Source organism: Loxodonta africana, chromosome 9 (assembly GCF_030014295.1).
Source record: "Loxodonta africana isolate mLoxAfr1 chromosome 9, mLoxAfr1.hap2, whole genome shotgun sequence".
Taxonomy (NCBI): Eukaryota; Metazoa; Chordata; class Mammalia; order Proboscidea; family Elephantidae; genus Loxodonta; species Loxodonta africana.
Genome location: NC_087350.1, coordinates 101,521,859 through 101,540,535, shown reverse-complemented (window position 1 = coordinate 101,540,535; position 18,677 = coordinate 101,521,859). Strand labels below are relative to the sequence as shown.

Here is an 18,677-nt window from a genome sequence, read left to right as displayed (position 1 = left end):
TAGTCCATCTGGGTCTGGAAGCTAGCTCCTGCTGAAATCTGTTCTGCATCATGGCAACACGATACATTAGGGTTAATAATGTAGTTTCTGATACTTAGACTCTCAGCAAACACTACTCTATGTGTATATATGCACATACACACAAGCATGGGGCTTTTGGGTAGGTCTTGAAGCGACCGAATTGAAGGGCTGGCCGTCGTCCCCCTCGTCTCTCAGCCTCTGGGCCACAGGCAGCAGCGTAGTCAGTGAACCATGGAGTTAAAAAGTCCCGCCCGCATCTCTTGGGCGAGGAAAGCAACGAGCCGACTGAAAGGAAAGAACGTCTTGCAGGACAGATGGCGCTACCACGTAACCACCAGGACCGAGAGCCCAGCGGGCCCGGCGCCAAAGACAGAAGAGCCGCGCCCGGATGCGCACAGCACCGCGTCGAGAACAATGCATTCAGTCGCGCGCGCGGAGCAGCGCGGGACCGCGCCCGGGGCCTGGCCCGACCCGGGGGTTGCCGGGAATTGTAGTCTCTAACTTCCGGCTCGCGCCGCCCCGCCCTCCCCTCCCGGGGGCTCCGCACAACTACAAATCCCATCACGCTCCGCAAGGCCCGATCACCCGGCTTTTGCAGGGAAGGCAGCGGGGTGAACATGGCTGAAGGTAGCTGCGGCGGACCAACGTGCAGTGGGGTGGTCGGCAGGCAGGAGCCGGTCCCCAATAGCAGGGGCTGCAACTTTCCAGAGTATGAACTTCCCGAGCTAAACACTCGCGCCTTCCACGTGGGTGCCTTTGGGGAGCTGTGGCGGGGCCGACTGCGCGGGGCCGACGACTTGTCGTTGAAGGAGCCTCCGGCTCCCGCGCTGCCCGGGATCCGAGGGGACGCCGACTCCGCTGGAGAGGATGCCGCGGTGGCCCGGGATCTGGGCTGCAGCCTGGAGGCGGCGGCCGAGCTGAGGACAGTTTGCGGGTGAGTGCGGGGCCGAGCGGGGTTCATCCCTGCTCCTGCGCTCCCATGGGACTTTGCTCCGGAGGGCCTGTGGTATAGACCCCGGGGTAGGCGGACCGCCCTTTTAAGGGTTTTAACCCGCTGGAGCCTTCCCCCGTTAGGCATATCGGAAGAAGTCCCTTGAGGGCAATGCATAATTTCTGCGAGTTAAGAACCGAGAGAGCCGCATAAGAGATTAAATTTTCCATTAGCTCATTTTTAAGTGCTTGGAGATGTACCTGCCGTTGACAGACACTTTGTCAATGGAGGGACCCGAATGACGGGGAGGCTGGAGGAGACGGAAATCAGAGGAGTGTTAAAACCTTGATTAGCTGTTGTCTCTTTTCGAGGACATTCCGGATATACTAGCGCTCAATTTTTCCAAAAAGTGCCAAATTTGGAGGTGCAAATATAAAAAATAACTTTTAACGTTCCCTTTCTCCGTTCAAGGAGCCTTGATGGCGCAGTAGTTAAGAGCTTGACTGCTAACCAAATGACCCGCAATTTTCCATCATTACCGTGAATTCTGACTTCACTGAGCTGTCTCCTGGGTTTTATCCAGGGCTTGAAACAGGTTCCTTCAGGTTCGTACCCTTAGCTTATAATATGCATTTCTAACAAGTTCCCTGGTGATGCTAACGCTGCTGGTTAGAGAGTCAGGACCAATTCTAAGAACCACAAGTAGAGCAGTGGTTCTCAAAATTTATTATATGTAAGAATCACGTGGGGATCTTGTTAAAATGTAGATTCTGGTCTGGGGTCTTAAAACCTTGTGAGCAGCCATCTAAGATACTCCACTGGTCCCACCTCATCTGGACCAAGGGAGAATGAAGAAAATCAAAGACACAAGGGAAAGGTTAGTCCAAAGGCCTGAGGACCACAACAACCACAGCCTTCACCAGACTGAGTCCAGTACAACTAGATGGTGCCTGGCTACCACCACCAACTGCTCTGACAGGGATCACAGTAGAGGGTCCTGGACAGAGCTAGAGATAAATGTAAAACAAAATTCTAACTCACAAAAGACCAGACTTACTGGTCTGACAGAGATTGGAGAAACCCCGAGAGTAGGGCCCCCGGACATTCTTTTAACTCAGCCCTAAAGTCACTCCTGAGGTTCAGCCTTCACCCAAAGATTAAACAGGCTCATAAAACAAAACCAGACTAAAGGGACACACCAGCCCAGGGGCAAAGACCAGAAGGCAGGAGGGGACAGGAAAACTGGTAATAAGGAACCCAAGGTCCAGAAGGGGAGAATGTTGATGTGTCGTGGGGTTGGCAACCAATGTCACAAAACAATATGTGTATTAATTGTTTTATGAGAAACTAGTTTGCTCTGTAAACCTTCATCTAAAGCACAATAAAAAAAAATTGGAAACAGATAATGGTGTTGATTGCACAGCATCATGAACACATTGAATTGTACGCGTGAGGTATGTTGAAAAGCAAATGTTTTGTTACGTATTTATTTACTACAATAAAAAAATGTAAATTCTGATTCAGTACATCTAGGGTGGAAATAAAGAAAGTTCCTATAAGTGTAATCAAAGCAGGTATTTTTACTATTTACAGGTGAGAAGACTGACAATAGCAGGTGACCAGGTTTAGAACCCAGGCCTCCTGACTCCTAGAACAGGGTTTTTCTTTTATGTACTCTCTTTTAGTATCACCTGGGAACTTGTTAGAAAATGCAGATTCTCAGTAGGGGATTAAACTGGTTGGAAGCTCTGATTTTATCTGACTTCTTAATTATTTGTTGATATATTTAGGACACAGCCCTGGCGTGCTATAGACAAGATGCATTGCCAGGCTTAAAGTGATTGTTTTTCTGTTTTGTTTTTTTAAGCCTTGATAAACTGAAGTGCCTTCAGGAAGGCGAGGATCCAGAAGTCATCCCAGAGGACACTGACTTGGTGACTTTGGGGTATGGAAGACTTTTGCTTTTGTAATGTGCTGGTAATTTTAAAAAATTGTTTTCAACATTTTATTATGAAAAGTTGAAAGAATAATAGTAATTATCCAAATACCCACCCTCTAAATTCAACAGATGTTATCATTTGGCCCTGTTTGTTTTAGCTTATGTGTATGTGATATTGTGTGTCTCTACAAGAGAAATCCTGTGTGATAGTGCAACTGGTGATTTCCAGCTTATAGCCATCTTACCCAGACCACCTCAGCTAATATCTGTCATCCCTGATCCTACCCTGTTTGTCTACCTCAAATATTCAGGCAGTCATTTCAATTCTAATTTGGTTTCTTTTGTAATAACTGCCAGATCTGTTCCCCTTGATCCCCACTACTAACATTTATATTAGCCACACCTGGAGCACTTTGAAAGGTTCCTAATTGTCTTTCCTAAGTCCAGCCTTTTCTCCTTCCCGTTTATGCATCACACTATCACCTAAGCATGCTCATTTGTTAAGAAATTGTCAATGGCTCTACCTCTCCTCTGAGGAAGAATTTCAAACTCCGTAGCTGGACATTCAAAGCCTTGCACACATAGCCTCAATCTGCCAGATTTATTTTCAATCACTTTCTTTTTCAAATAATTGCGGGTGCATGTGACCCCTACCCCCCCAAAACTGTTGCTGTTGAGCTTATTCCAGTTTGTAGTGACCCTACAGGATAGAGGAAACTGTGGTGGCATAGTGGTTAAGTGCCATGGCTGCTAACCAAGTGGTCAGCAGTTCGAATCCGCCAGGCGCTTCTTGGAAACTCTTATCGGGCAGTTCTACTCTGTCTTATAGGGTCGCTATGAGTCGGAATCAACTCGACAGCAGCAGGTTTTTTTTTTTTTTTGGGTTTTCTGTAGGACAATAGAACTGTCCCATAGTGTTTCCAAGACTGTAATCTTTATGGAAGCAGACTGCCATCTCTTTCTCCTGCTGAGCAACTGGTGGGTTTGAACCACCAACTTTTTGGTTAACAGCTGTGTGCTTAACCACTGCACCACCAGAGTTCCTTCCCCATCTGAAACGTACCCATTTTTTAAGAACCTAGGATTTCTTTCCAGACTACCTCAGCCCACCTCATTTGTTAGTGAATAAATACATACTTATACTGCCTTGAACTCTTCTAACATTTCTAAAGTTCTTGAAGGCTCCCTGAGAGTCCCAGACTTCATCAGTATGTTGCTCTTAAGTCTATTGCTTTGCTCCATTGGCATTCTGTAACTATTATTGGGATTTTTCAAAAATACATACCTGATTGTGTCACTCTCTTGCTTAAAAACCCTTCAATGGCCCTTGGCTAAAGTCATGAATCCTTAAGAGCCCTCTGCAGAGTGGACCTTGAAGATCTTTTCAGCTTTATGTCCTCAGGGCTCCAGCCACACTGCACTGTTTTTCAGTTCCTGGAGTGGACCCTCTCACTCCAGGTCTTTGCCTATGACACTCTCTTTCTCATCCCTCCCTGACTTCTCATCCTTCAAGTCTTAGCTCAAGGGTTAAGGACTCCATTTAGGTCCCTTTGTATGCTCATATAAACCCATTGGCATCGAATCAATTCTGACTCATAGTGACCCCATAGGACAGAGCAGAACCTATGCTCATGTAGTACTCCATATTTCCTTGTTGAGTCCCTGGGTGGCACAAACAGTTAAGCACTCAACTACTAGCTAAAAGGTAGACAGTTCGAACCCCAGAGTCACCTTGGAGGACAAGCCTGGTGATCTGTTTCTGAAAGGTCACAGCCTTGAAAACCCTGTGGAGCAGTTCTACTCTGCATACACGGGGTCGCCACGAGTTAGAATCGACTCCACAAGAACTAACAACAACTTCCCTATTGAAATTCATGCTTTATTATGGTGGTGGTATTAGCTGCCATCAGGTTGGCTCTAACTCAATGGCAACCTTATTAAGTAAGTATAATATAACATACTCGTGTAAGTTTCTGTCTTCCTAGCTAGACTTCAAAGTTCCATAGGCTCTGTCACACTGCTATATCTCCAGTTACTAGAATCATGACACATAAGTTAATATTTGTAGAATGAGTGGAATGAATGAAAGTTTCAGAAACCTGAGGAAGTGATTTTTAGAAATTGACTGAAAAAGGTTAACGGTAATTATAATCAAAGCAAACCTCCGCTATAGTTTATAACATGCTAATTGGCTTGCAGTGATTTTAAAATGTAAGCCATGTTAAATAATAGTAACTTTAAGACTAAACACGTTGCTTTGTCTAATTTCCGGGGCTAGGTCAACTGAATCTCCTTGGTTGTTGTCTAGTTGTCTAGCTTCTCCAAATACTGGAAATACAGGTAGAATTGTATATGTATTCTAGTATAACAAGAGTTGGTACAGCACTTTCTGTAATAATTTCTGGAATTATTTTGATATTTAAAGTAGTACAAGTATTAGTGCCACCCACCCACTGCTGTCGAATCGATTCTGACTCAGCAACCCCATAAGGGTTCCAAGGCTGTAAATCTCTAGGGAAGCAGACAGCCACATCTTTCTCCACAGAGCTGCTGGTGGTTTCAAACAGCTGATCTTTCGGTTAGCAGTCAATCACTTTAATCACTAGACCACCAGGGGTTCTTATATTAGTCCTAAGTGTCCTGTAAATAAACTAGACTACTAGCAAAAGCTAAAATCTCTATCTCTATGCTTTCTGTTCTTTAAATCTTCCTTTTCTCCCTCCCCCAACAACTTTTAAAAAATAAAAACAAAGCCTAAGCACAAAGACCCTTTATGGCATTAAATAAATTTCTAGCACTTTGTCTATCAAAACAGCTGTTGCTGTTGAATCCAAATCTGCTCTGCCCATATAGGGCAGAGTAGAACTGCCCCACAGAATTTCTAGGGAGCAGTTGGTGGATTCTAACTACCGACCTTTTGGTTAGCAGCTGAGTTCTTAACCACCGTGCTCCTAGGGCTCCTTGTCCAACAAAGGAGCTACTTACTTATATAAGGAAAGAGAGGCAGTTGATATAGATTTTTCTTTTTTTGTGTGATTCTTCTTTGATATGTGCTGTTACTCTTATTCCATAGCAAAAAAAAAAAATTTTTTTTAAAGAATAATTTATCTTTAGTACTTTGGAGATTTTGATTATTGAAAGAGAAGGTTTTCTAGGAAGAAGAGAGATAATTGTTAACCACATTGGTGTAGATAAAACTTATCTGTCATCCCCAAAGCTTTAGCAACTGTACTTTTAATACAATAGCCATTTAATTTAGATTATTCTGCCCACCCCCCTCACTTCTGTAGCCAAGGAAGCACTGCTTTGGGTCCAGTTTGCACCATTTAAAGGATATTTAAGGGGGAAAAAGGAGAAAAGGGAGAATTTTTAGAGTCCTACAAGTAAAAAAAATTCACAAGATTGGAGGAATCAGCTTTTCTGCCACCACTAGAGCAAATAAACCAAAAAACCCATTGTCATCGAGTCAATTCTGACTCATAAGAGACCCTGTAGGACAGAGTAGAACTGCCCCATAAGGTTTCCAGGGCGTAGCTGGTAGATTCGAACTGCCCACCTTTTTGTTAGCAGCCTAGTTCTTAACCACTGCACCATTAGGACTCCGGAACAAACAAACAATTAAAGAAAGCACTGATAAATTGAGACTTTGCTAAACTAATATAAAAGACCAGTATTGAACTAGAAATCTTGTAACCTAACCCTGCAAATCACAAAAATGAATAAGAGGAAATAAAATTCAAAAAGAACTTATTGCAGAAAATCAGGAAACAACTGTTCACACAAATCAACTGAGGATACCTCCCCAACCCCTGAAAAATAACCGGGAAACAGAAGAAAACTATAAGTCTAGACCTCAAATGGAATTGAATATACTCAAGCATTTGAGGATATTAAAAACCACCTTGAATTAGAAATTTTGAAAGTAAGAATGGAAATGATTTTAAAATAGGAGAAATGAAAAAAAGAATTGATGGAACTCGGGAAAAAATGGAAAAGACAAAATTATCTGTGTATAAATTACAAGTAGTGAATAAATCACAAGGTACCCAAAGAAGAATAGACTGAAATGAAAATTTAATAAGGGGCTTTGAAGAAGGGCATAAAAATGTCCAAGAGAATGAAAATGACATAAAAAAAAGAAATGAGTCAGAGAAAGTAGTGGAAATAGAAGCCAGGCAAAGAAGATATAATATTCATAATATAAAAACCCCTAAAGAAGAAAAACCAATGAAACAGAATTAATATTTAAAAATATAGTCTAAGAAAATTTTCTAGAAATTAAACTCTGGATCTACACGTTGAAAGTCCTTACCAGGTATCTGGGAAAATTAACCCAGAACAATCAACTCTGAGACATATCCAAGTAAAATTACTAGATTTCAGAGGTAAATAAAAGATAAAATCATTAAGGCTTCCAGGAAAGAAGAACACATAACTGACAAAGAGAAAAGAACTGGAACAGTATCAGACTTTGCAAAATTGATGCACAAAAAGCAACGCAACTATGGAACGCTATATACATATATGTATATATGTATATTTTTTTTGAGCAGTTTTTTTTTAAAAAGCTTAGTGAATGTGAACTAGTATCAAGGCTACGGAAAAAAATTATCAACATACACAAACGTGGATAATTCTGCACCTACCAGTCATTTCTGAGGAATAAGAATTAAAACCATGAAACTCTTAAAAGAAGACGTAGGGGTAAAGCCTCATGACCTTGTTTTTGGTGATGGATATATTCTTATATTTAGGTCATTGATCCATTTTGTGCAAATTTTTGTATATGGTGTGAGGTATGGATTCACCGTCATTCTTTTGCATGTGGAGATCCAGTTGTCCAAGCATCATTTGTTGAAGAGACTGTTGTTTCCCCATTGAATGGACTTGGCACCCTTGTAAAAAATCAGTTGGCCATAGGTGCATGGATTTATTTCTGGACTCTCAGTTTTATTCTATTGGTCTGTATGCCTGTCCTTATACTAGTACCACACTGCTGTGATAACAGCTTTATATGGTATGCTTTGAAGTCAAGAAGTGTGAGTCCTCCTGCTTTGTTCTTTTTCAAGATTGTTTTGGCCATTTCAGGGCCAATGCAATTCTGTATGACTGAGGATTGGAATTTCCATTTTTGTAAAAAAAGTTGTTGGAATTTTGGTAGAGATTACATTGAATCTATAGATTATTTTGGGTAGTATTGACATTTCAACAATATTAAGTCTTCCAGTCCATGAATACTGGATGCCTTTCCATTTACTTAGGTCTGTTTTATAGTTTTCAGTGTACAAGTCTTATATCTCCCTGGTTAAACGTATTCTTAGGTATGCTGTTATTTTAAATGCTATTATAAATGGGATTTTTTTTTTCCTTTTCGGTTTATATATTGTTGGTGTATAGAAACAACTAGTTTTTGTACATTGATCTTGTACCCTGACACTTTGCTGAATTCATGTATTAGCTCTAATAACTTTCTTATGAATTTTTGTGGTTTTTCTATATACAGGATCATGTCATCTGCAAATAGATACAGTTTACTTCTACCTTTCCAATCTGCATGCCTGTTATTCCTTTTTCTTGCCTAATTGCTCTGACTAGGACTTATAGTACAGTGTTGAATATCAGATGAAAGCAGGCATCCTTGTCTTGTTCCTAAATATTAGGGGGAAAGCATTTAGTCTTTCACCATCAATTATGAGCTAGCTGTGGTTTTTTCATAAATACCCTTTATCATGTTGAGAATTTGCCTTCTATTCGTAGTTTGTTGAGTGTTTTTATCAGCAAAGGGTATTGAATTTCGTTAAATATCTTTTCCGCATCAATTGAGATAATCATGTGGTTCTTTTCCGGGAAAATTCCAAAGAAATCAATGCTAAAGCTGATGCAAGCAATAAAATAAATGAGCGAAATAGTAGAATACAGAATTAATATATAAAAATCAGTAGTCGTCATATATACAAACAATAAACAATTAGAAGACATTCTGGGTTAATGGTAGAAAAAATCCGATTTACCGTACCCACAAAGAAGATTAAATAAGTTTAACTAGAAATATGCAAAACTTAAGTGAGGAAAATTTTAAAACACTCTTGAAAGACACTGAAGAAGACTGCAACAAATTGAAAGACATCCCCTATTCTTGGATAGGGAGACAACATTATAAAAACAGTAGTTCTTTCCAAGTAATTTATAAATTCAGTGCAATCCTAATAAAAATACCAACTTATTTTGTTGACTTATTCAAGCTGATACTAAAGTTCATGTGAAAACACAAACGTGCAAGAATAGTTAGGAAAACACTTGGGAAAAAAATAGACGGGAGTACTAACTTTACCAGATAGTAAAATGTACTGCAGAGTCTTTACAATTAAAACAGTAATGGCTCATGGATAAAGAGACCAGTGGAATAAATTAGAAAGCCCAGAGTTAGATTCAAATACATATGGAAATTACATGACACCATGCACCAGAAAAAACTCCGAAGGGATTAAGGATTGAAATCAGACTAGCACAAATTTAACGTTCTTTTGGTGAGGTCGTGGGGAAACAGGCACTTTCATACATTGCTACTAGGAATGCAGTCTGTCGTACCTAACAAAATTACATATGCACTTACCTTTTGACCCAGCAATCCCTGTTCTCGAAGTCTACACCGTAGGTACACCTCCAACAAAACTAAAATGCTTATCTATAAGGTTATTCGTTGCAACAGTGTTTGTAATTGCAAGATAATTCGAATGCCCTAAATATGCCCATGTATAGGAGAATGTTCAACAAACTACTGGACCTCCCCACAGTAGAGTACTGGGCAGCTATAATAACAGATGAGGAAGGTGAACTCAGAGAGATTTCCAGGACATACTGCTAAGTGAAAACCGCAAAGCCCCAGAACATATCTATAGTATGCTGCCCTTTGTGTGAGAAGGAAGGTGGTGCTGGTTATCTCATCTACAAAACCTTTTTTGCCTGCTCTCTAAAAAATAATTTTTTCTGTGCCACCTGGTACAGTGTTAACCTTTATCAGTAAAAGTCACTGGAAAGACATTGCCGGAGGAAGGGTTTTGCTTCCTGGTCCAGTGTGCTCAATGGACAGGCTCCTGTGGGCACGCAGCTTCCTTAGTACCCAACTCCAACAGTACATGGCCGTCAGCAGCAGCAGCAGCTAGCAACTTTCTTCAGCACCCCCCTCCTTTCAGCCCCTCTGTTGAACAGCTTTCCCTGACATCATTGTGGGCAGATTTCCAGTAAGTTCCACCAGTATAGCACAATAGCTTCTCTGCCGTTCAGTGCCAGTCATGGCTGTGCCCCTCCAACAACATCTGGATCTCAGTCCTTGGGGGTCAAAGGAGAGCTCTTCCATGGACTCTTTCAGCCCTAGGAGTAGTGGGTATGTCTTCTGTCTTTTCTTTTATATCCTTTAGATTTCTCTTTATTTCTTAGTAAATTCCTGTTACGCTAATCCCTGTTAAAACTAACCTTTAAGTTTTCCCTGTTCACATTACTTGTGGTTTTTCTTTCCTAATTGAACTCAGACTGATGTGTTGTTGTTAGATGCTGTTGAGTCGATTTTGACTCATGGTGACCCCATGTGTACAGAGTAGAACTGTTCCATAGGGTTTTCAAAGCCTGGTCTTTTTCCTAAAGCACCTCTGGGTGGATTCGAACCACCATTTCAGTTTGTGTTTAACAGTTTGTGTCACCCAGGGACTCTCAGACTGATATAGAAGCAGGGTATAAGAAAATACACAGGTATCTGCTTATTTGAGCAAAAGAAGTAGGGAAGGATAAACCAGAACTATAGATATTGATTGCTTATAAGGGGTAGGGGGGAAAGGGAAGGAAAGAAGGGCATGATAGAATAGAAAGACTAGAAATGCCCAGCGAGATGAGGGCTTGTTAAAAGAACAAGAGCCAACCTGAAGGAGCTCTAATGGCCAAAGCTGGAACAAGTTATGCAACAAAGTAATGATAGAATTGGACTTTAACCTATGGGATAAAATAAATATGCATAACTTCATGTTAATGTAAAAGATCAGACAGATAAGTAAATGGGGGAAAGAGACAGGTTGTCTTCATAATAGAATTCCAGTGGATAAACGTTGCAGACAAAATCTACCGATGAGTGCTAAAGATCCTGGGTGAGAGTTTGAGGGGAAACAGGATGAGCATAGTCTCCAAGGATCTCCTGCAAGATACTTATCAAGTATCTTGTGAAAGAAAGTGACTTTATAGTGGGGAAACCAGGAAGACAAGCCCTTAACCAGGGTAAACATAACCAGCAATAAGTCATATCAACATCGTGAACGCTTTGACGTGATACACTGAGAAGGACATCATTCTTGTGATACTCTTGCCAAAAATGCATAACCTTATATTTATGAGGAAGCAGCAGACAAACCCAATTTAGGGACATTCTACAAATTAACTGATTAAAAGTCTGCAGAAGTGTCAAGGTCATAAAAGATGAGAGACTGAGGAACTGTAACAGACTGGAGGAAACTAAGGAAAAATAACAAATGCAATGTGGGATCCAAACAGGCATTAAATGAAAAAATTTATGAAATCCAAATAAGGTCTGGGGTTAATAATATTGTGCCAGTGTTAATTTCTTGCTTTTGGTAATTATTGATTATGTAAGATACTAACAAAAGAAGAAGCTGTGTGAGAAATGTAAGAGAACTCTACAATTTTTTGCAGGTTTTTTTGTAATCTAAAATTAGTACAAATAAAAAGCTTTTAAAAAGCTAGAGTTGTTTTTGAAGGCACAATAAAGGACGTTAAAGTTTGATTTTTTTTCTTGTACATATGACAGGGTTAGAAAGAGGCTCATGGAACATCGGGAAGAAACCATAACGATAGATCGGGTGTGCAGACAAGAAACATTTGCTTACGAGATGGTAAGAGTCTCATCTTTTCCCCTTTCCAAAAGCAACAATAATGTCTCTGTCATTGGCTGAGTATTAGTGATGACAAACGTTCACTTTATATTGGATACGCTTAGTTGAAAACAAACTAGAGAAACTTCACTGGGGCTGGGAACAAGAGGGAGAAAAAGGCCCATAAAATTCGACTGACCATATATTTGACAAGGGGCCCTGGTGGTGCAGTGGTTAAGCACTTGGCTTCTAACCAAAAGGTTTGGCAGTTTGAATCCACCAGCGGGTCCGTGGGAGAAAGATGTGGCAATGTGCTTCCATGAATATTACAGGTATTTTCTTTTTTTTTTTTGGTATATTTGATTCTTTTCAGATCTGCTTTTGTTTTTGCTCTTAGCTTTTTCTCTTTCCTTAATCTTGCTCTCAGTATTAAGTGAAATTCATGCCTTTTCACCACCCTACTGCTGGTTCTGTTTTTTTTTTTCTGCTCCTGATACGGTTTCAGAGCCCTGGTGGTACTGTGGCTAAGAGCCATGGCTGCTAACCAAAAGGTCGGCAGTTTGAATCCACCAGCTGCTCCTTGGAAACCCTCTGGGGCAGTTCTGCTCTGTCCTATAGGGTCACTATGAGACAGAATGGACTTAAGAGCAATGGATTTGGTTTGGATATGATTTACCATATTCTTAATCCTAACCTATTATCTCTGTGTGAAACTCTAAGTACAGTTTAAGTTGGTGAGTACTAGGGAATTAAGAGCTAGTAGGCACGATGGGTTCATTCAATAAACTTTCTTGCATACCTACTATGTGCCATATACTCTGCTGGGCAGTAGGTAGAGTGTAAGGGCATCTGTGTTACTTTGCACCTTTATTTCCTAGCCAGCCCATCCTGGTGGCCTCTACTTAATAGGTATTGAGCACATATAAAAGAGTATGATTCACTAAACATGATAATATTGTAAAACAGCATGGATTTTAGAGCAAACCAATGTGTATTTGCATCTGAACTCTGTGGTGTGACCTTGGGTAAATCTGAGCTTCATCTTTAAAATAGCTTCATAATAATATGAAATAAGGTATGTAAAAGTGTTAGTAACTGTAAAGTGTCAGTATTATACCAACATTAAGGAGCTCTGGTGGTTAACTGGAAACCCTGGTGGCATAGTGGTCTTAGCTACGGCTGCTAACCAAAGGGTCGGCAGTTCAAATCCACCAGGCGCTCCTTGGAAACTCTATGTGGCAGTTCTACTCTGTCCTATAGGGTCGCTATGAGTTGGAATCGACTCGACGGCACTGGGTTTTTTGGGTTTTGGTGGTTAACTACCGGGTTGGTAACCGAAAGGTTGGTGGTTTGAACCCACCCAACGACTCCACGTGCGAAAGACCTAGAGATCTGCTTTCATAAAGGTTACAGCCAAGAAAACCCTATGGGGCAATTCTGCTCTGTCACGTGGGGTTGCTCTAAGTCCAAAACGATGCGGCGGCACCTAATAACAGCAACGTGCTGACATTAGTTAACAGCCCTGTTTTATTATCAGTTACTGAGCACTTAGTGCCTGACATCTTATTAGATGCTTTCCGTACACATTTCCAACAACAGTTCTATAAAATGAATATTTTCTGGCTTGTTGGTTTGTTTTTAAACAGAAGGTGAAACTAAAACTGGAGAGGTTAAGTGGTTTGCTTGAGATAAAATGAGAAGGCCTGTCGGACTCAAGCCTTTGCTTATAGCTGCAACACTACACTGCCTCTTATCTGAGTCACATGGTCTGACTTCAAGCTCTCTTAATTAATTTGTTTTCCTCCTTCAGGAGTCACATGCCATAGGAAAAAGGCCTGAAAATCCAGCAGACCTGGTTGAAGAGGGGGAGCTTATCTTATCTCTGAATATCTTGTACCCTGTTATATTTCATAAGGTCAGTGTTGAATCCTTTTGGATTTCACAGATAGGAGTAGCTTTTGTCAAAGGGTCTAGTTTTGGAAGGGTCCCATTTCTTAGGGTTCAAAAAAATACAAGTATATGCTATCTGTATGATGTCTTATTTTCACAGTTGACAGTCTCTATATTCTTGGGTTCTTTGTTTTAATGAGGAGTATTATAAATATGGTCAAAATTTTAATAATGCCTCAATAGGATTATAATTATAGAGTTGGAATGTATATCTGGTTTCTGCACTAGAAGCAACAGGAAGTATATGTAGATCTGAAATGATTCTAATTCTTTGAATCCTTAAGGTTTTTTTGCAGAATGGGTGGCTGGTCAAGGAGTTAGGTGACCTTTGTTCACCAATTCAGAATACTTGGAAAGTTATTGAACTAACTAAATAGAACTCTTCTTTGATGAAAATACAGCAAGTTAACAAATTGGGATATCCAGGAATTTCTGAGGCATCTCTGATAAAAGACTATATCCCAGCCCAGAGTGAATATATTTTTTTTTTTTTTTTTACACTTTATTGTGGTGTAGGTGAAAGTTTACAAAGCAAATTAGTTTCCCATTCAACAATTTACACACATTTTGTTTTCATGGCGTTAGTTGCAATCCTTTCACTGTGACAGCACTCTATCCACTTCCTCCCTGGGTTCCCTGTTGCCATTCGCCCATCTTTCCTGCCCCTTCCTGTCTTCTGGACTTTGTTTTTGAGCAAATGCTGCCCTTTTGGCCTCATGTGCTTGTTTGTTCTGAGATTTATAGGCCTGTCTGTGGTTTGGCTGAAAGGTGATTTCCAGGAGTGGGTTCATTTCCAGGTTTGAAGGGTGTCTAAGAGCCATAGTCTCGGGGTGAAGGTCTACCAGTCACTATCAGACTAGTAAGTCTGGTCTTTTTTTTTTTTTTTTATTGGGCTTTAGGTGAAAGTTTACAAATCAAGTCAGTCTCTCATACAAAAAGCCATACACACCACGCTGTGCACTCCCAGCTGCTCTCCCCTTAATGAGACAGCAGATTCCTCTTCTCCACCCTGTATTCCCCGTGTTCATTCAGCCAGCTCCTGCCCCCCTCTTCCTTCTCATCTCACCACTGGACAGGGGTTGGCTGCATAGTCTCATGTATCCTACTTGAACCACAAAGTTCACTCCTCACCAGCATCATTGTCTGCCTTATAGCCCAGGCCAATTCCTGTCTGTAGAGTTGGTTTTGGGAATGGTTCCAATCTTGGGCTATCAGAGGTTCCGAGGACCATGACGGTCAGGGTCCCTCTGCTCTCAGTCAGACCATTAAACCTGGTTTTTTTACGAGAATTTAAGATCTGCATCCCACTGTTCTCCCGCTCCATTAGGGATTCTCTGTTTTGTTCCTTGTCACGGCAGTGATCGGTGGTAGCTGGTCACTGTCTAGTTCTTCTGATCTCAGGCTGATGGAGTCCCTGGTTTATGTGGCCCTTTCTGTCTCTTGGGCTCATAATTATCTTGTATCTTTGGCGTTCTTCATTCTCCTTTGTTCTAGGTGGGTTGAAAACAATTTATACATCTTAGATGGCCGCTTGCTAGAGTTTAAGACCCCAGATGCCTCTCACCAAAGTGGAATGCAGACTGTTGTCTTATTACATTTTGTTATGCCAATTGACTGAAATGTCCCCTGAAACCATGGGCCCCAGACCCACATCCCTGCCACTCTGGCCTTCGAAGCTTTTGGTTGTATTGAGGAAATTTCTCTACTTTTGGTTTAGTCCAGTTGTACTGACTATCCCTGTGTTATGTGTTGTCCTTCCCGTCACCTAAAAAAAAATTTGTCTACTATCTAGTTAGTGAATATCCTTCTCCATCCCTCCCCATCCTTGTAACCATCAAAGAGTATTTTCTCTTGTGTTTAAACTTAATCTGGAGTTCTTATAATAGTGGTCTCATACGGTATTTGTCCTTTTACAGTTGACTAATTTTGATCAGCATAATGCCGTCCGGATTCCTCCATGTTATGAAATGTTTCACAGATTCATCGTTGTTCTTAATTGTTGCATAGTATTCCATTGTGTGAATATACCATAATTTATTTATCCATTCATCTGTTGGTGGGCACCTTGGTTGCGTCCAACTTCTTGCTATTGTAAACAGTGCTGCAGTGAACATGGGTATGTATGTATCTGTTCGTGTGAAGGCTCTTATTTCTTTAGGGTATGTTCCAAGGAGTGGAATTGCTGGGTTGTTATGGTAGTTATATTTCTAGCTTTTTTAAGGAAGTGCCAAATCAATTTCCAAAGTGGTTGTACCATTTTACATTCCCACCAGCAGTGTATAAGTGTTCCACCCTCTCCACAACCTCTTCAACATTTATTATTTTGTGTTTTTTGGATTAATGCCAGTGTTGTTGGGGTGAGATGGAATCTCATTGTAGTTTTGATTTGCATTTCTCTAATAGTCTAATGATCGTTAGCATTTCCCTCGTGTATCTGTTAGCACCCTGAATGTCTTCTTTGGTAAAGTGCCTGTTCATATCCTTTGCCCATTTTTTAATTGGGTTATTTGTCTTTTTGTTGTTGAGTTTTTGCAGTATCATGTAGATTTTAGAGGTCAGACACTGATCAGGAATGTTGTAGCTAAAAACTTTTTCCCAAGCTGTAGGTAATCTTTTTACTCTTTTGGAGAAGTCTTTGGATGAGCATAGGTGTTCGACTTTTAGGAGCTCCCAGTTATCTAATTTCTGTTCTGATGTTTGTACGATGTTAGTAATGTTTTGTATACTGTTTATGCCATGTATTAGGGCTCCTAGCATTGTCCCTATTTTTTCTTTCATGATCTTTATCATTTTAGATTTTATATTTAGGTCTCTGATCCATTTTGGGAAACCCTGGAGGCGTAGTGGTTAAGTGCTGCGGCTGTTAACCAAAGGTTCGGCAGTTCAGATCTGCCAGGCGCTCCTTGGAAACTCTATGGGGCAGTTCTACTCTGTCCTATAGGGTTGCTGTGAATCGGAATCGACTCCACAGCACTGGGTTTGGTTTTGATCCATTTTGAGTTGGTTTTTGTGCATGGTGTGAGGTATGGATCTTGTTTCATTTTTTTGCAGATGGATATCCAGCCATGCCAGCACCATTTGTTAAAGAGACTGTCTTTTCCCCATTTAAGAGTTTTGGGCCTTTGTCAAATATCAGCTGCTCGTATGTGAGTGGATTTATGTCTGGATTCTCAATTGTGTTGCATTAGTCTATGTATCTGTTGTTGTACCAGTACCAGGCTGTTTGACTACTGTGGTGGTATAATAGGTTCTAAAATCAGGTAGTGTGAGGCCTCCCACTTTGTTCTTTTTCAGTAATGTTTTACTTACCCAGGGCCTCTTTCCCTTCCATATGAAGTTGGTGATTTGTTTCTCCATCTCATTAAAAAAGTCACTGATATTTGGATCCGGATTGTATTGTATCTGTAGATCACTTTGGGTAGAACAGACATTTTTACAATGTTAGTCTTCCTATCCATGAGCAAGGTATGTTTGTCCACTTACGTAGGTATCTTTTGCTTAAGTCTGGTCTTTTTTATGAATTTGAGTTTTGTTCTACATTTTTCTCCCACTCTGTCCAGGACCTTCTGTTGTGATCCGGATCAGAATGGTCAGTAGTGGTAGCTGGCACCATCTACTTCTGGTCTCAGGCTAGTGGAGGCTGTGGTTCATGTGGTCGTTTGGACTAATTATTTCCTTGAGTCTTTGATTTTCCTAATGCTTCTTTGCTCAGGAAGGGAAGAGACCAATAAATAGTTGTATTTTAGGTAGCTGTTGTGAAATGTATTCTCGATTTCCCAAATAGATATACCATAAATGATGATAAGGTTTAATTGGAATATTACTGTATAAATAATGTACTTGTAAATAAATAGGCTTTTTTGACATATCTGGGATGTAATTCGGGTACGGGGATGTAATTAGTACTAATTACCTTGTTTCTGTGGGGAAATTGTTTTCAGAGTTCAAATAAGCAACCCCAATACAAAACAAAAAAAAGACCTTTGACTTCAATGAAGTAGCTTCCAGGAAATTAGAAGACAGTCTTGCTAGGTGAAATTATATCCTGAGGATTCTTAATACTGATGTCAGTTTATAGCATTTTGATGATAATTTTTAGCTTAAATTAAAAAAAAAAAAAACTAGTAAGTTAATGTAGACCTGGCTGTGACAGAATTTGTTTATTAATTGCTTTCTGTCCAGGTGGAAACTAACTTATATTTAACTTTTAGCACAAAGAACACAAACCATACCAGACCATGCTGGTATTGGGCAGTCAAAAGCTCACAGAACTGAGGGATTCAATCTGCTGTGTCAGTGACCTCCAGATTGGTGGGGAATTCAGCAACACTCCTGACCAAGCTCCTGAGCACATCAGCAAAGTAAGTTGATTTTTTTTTTCCCCCCATAAAACAAGAGGAAATGATAATAAGCTAAGGAAATAGTGATGACTCTGGGAGGTTCATAAACACTCCACCCATTGCCATCCAGTCGATTCAGACTTTGTTTTATTCTTCCATGCCTTTCCATTAAGCTATTGATCCTTTCATTCTCAGCTTAAAAATCTCAGTAGGTCTCCACTACCTGAAGTCTAAGGCCTTTTGTAATGATAATTCCCACCTTAACTTTCCATTCTGCTCACCCCCTACCTTTGCACCTTGTGCTTCAGCCACAGTTTATATCCTTCTCAGGCACACCACACTTTTTCATGCCTCCAGTCTTTGAACGTGGTTGAGAGCCCTTTCCCTCCCTCTGTCCATCTGGTGGGTTCATACTCATATTTCCAAACCCAGTTTAACTTATTATGTAAAATTTTTCCTGACCTCCTCTCTTCACCACTCTGGCACCTTCTCATTTGTCCATTATAGCGCTTAGTACAGTATGCTGATACAACTTGATATGTGCCTGTCTGCCGCACAAGGCTCTTGTAGCTGAGGAGATGAGAAACTATTCCAACCAATATGCAGGACTTTTTGAATAAAAC

General features: G+C 40.6%; 1 protein-coding gene across 2 annotated transcripts in view; it reads left to right on the top strand.

Moving 5' to 3' along the window:
- The first annotated feature begins 591 nt into the window (after positions 1 to 591).
- The window catches only part of SNAPC3 (small nuclear RNA activating complex polypeptide 3), a 30,440-nt gene continuing 12,354 nt past the window's right edge, over positions 592 to 18,677 (top strand). For both annotated transcript variants that reach the window (XR_010322857.1, XM_003407345.4), the window contains exons 1-5: positions 592 to 955; positions 2,820 to 2,897; positions 11,701 to 11,785; positions 13,575 to 13,679; positions 17,926 to 18,075. Coding sequence is in view for 1 of the 2 variants with exons in the window: in XM_003407345.4 (XP_003407393.1) it covers positions 639 to 955; positions 2,820 to 2,897; positions 11,701 to 11,785; positions 13,575 to 13,679; positions 17,926 to 18,075 (735 nt within the window). In the remaining variant the exon portion in view is untranslated. The remainder of the gene's footprint in view (positions 956 to 2,819; positions 2,898 to 11,700; positions 11,786 to 13,574; positions 13,680 to 17,925; positions 18,076 to 18,677) is intronic.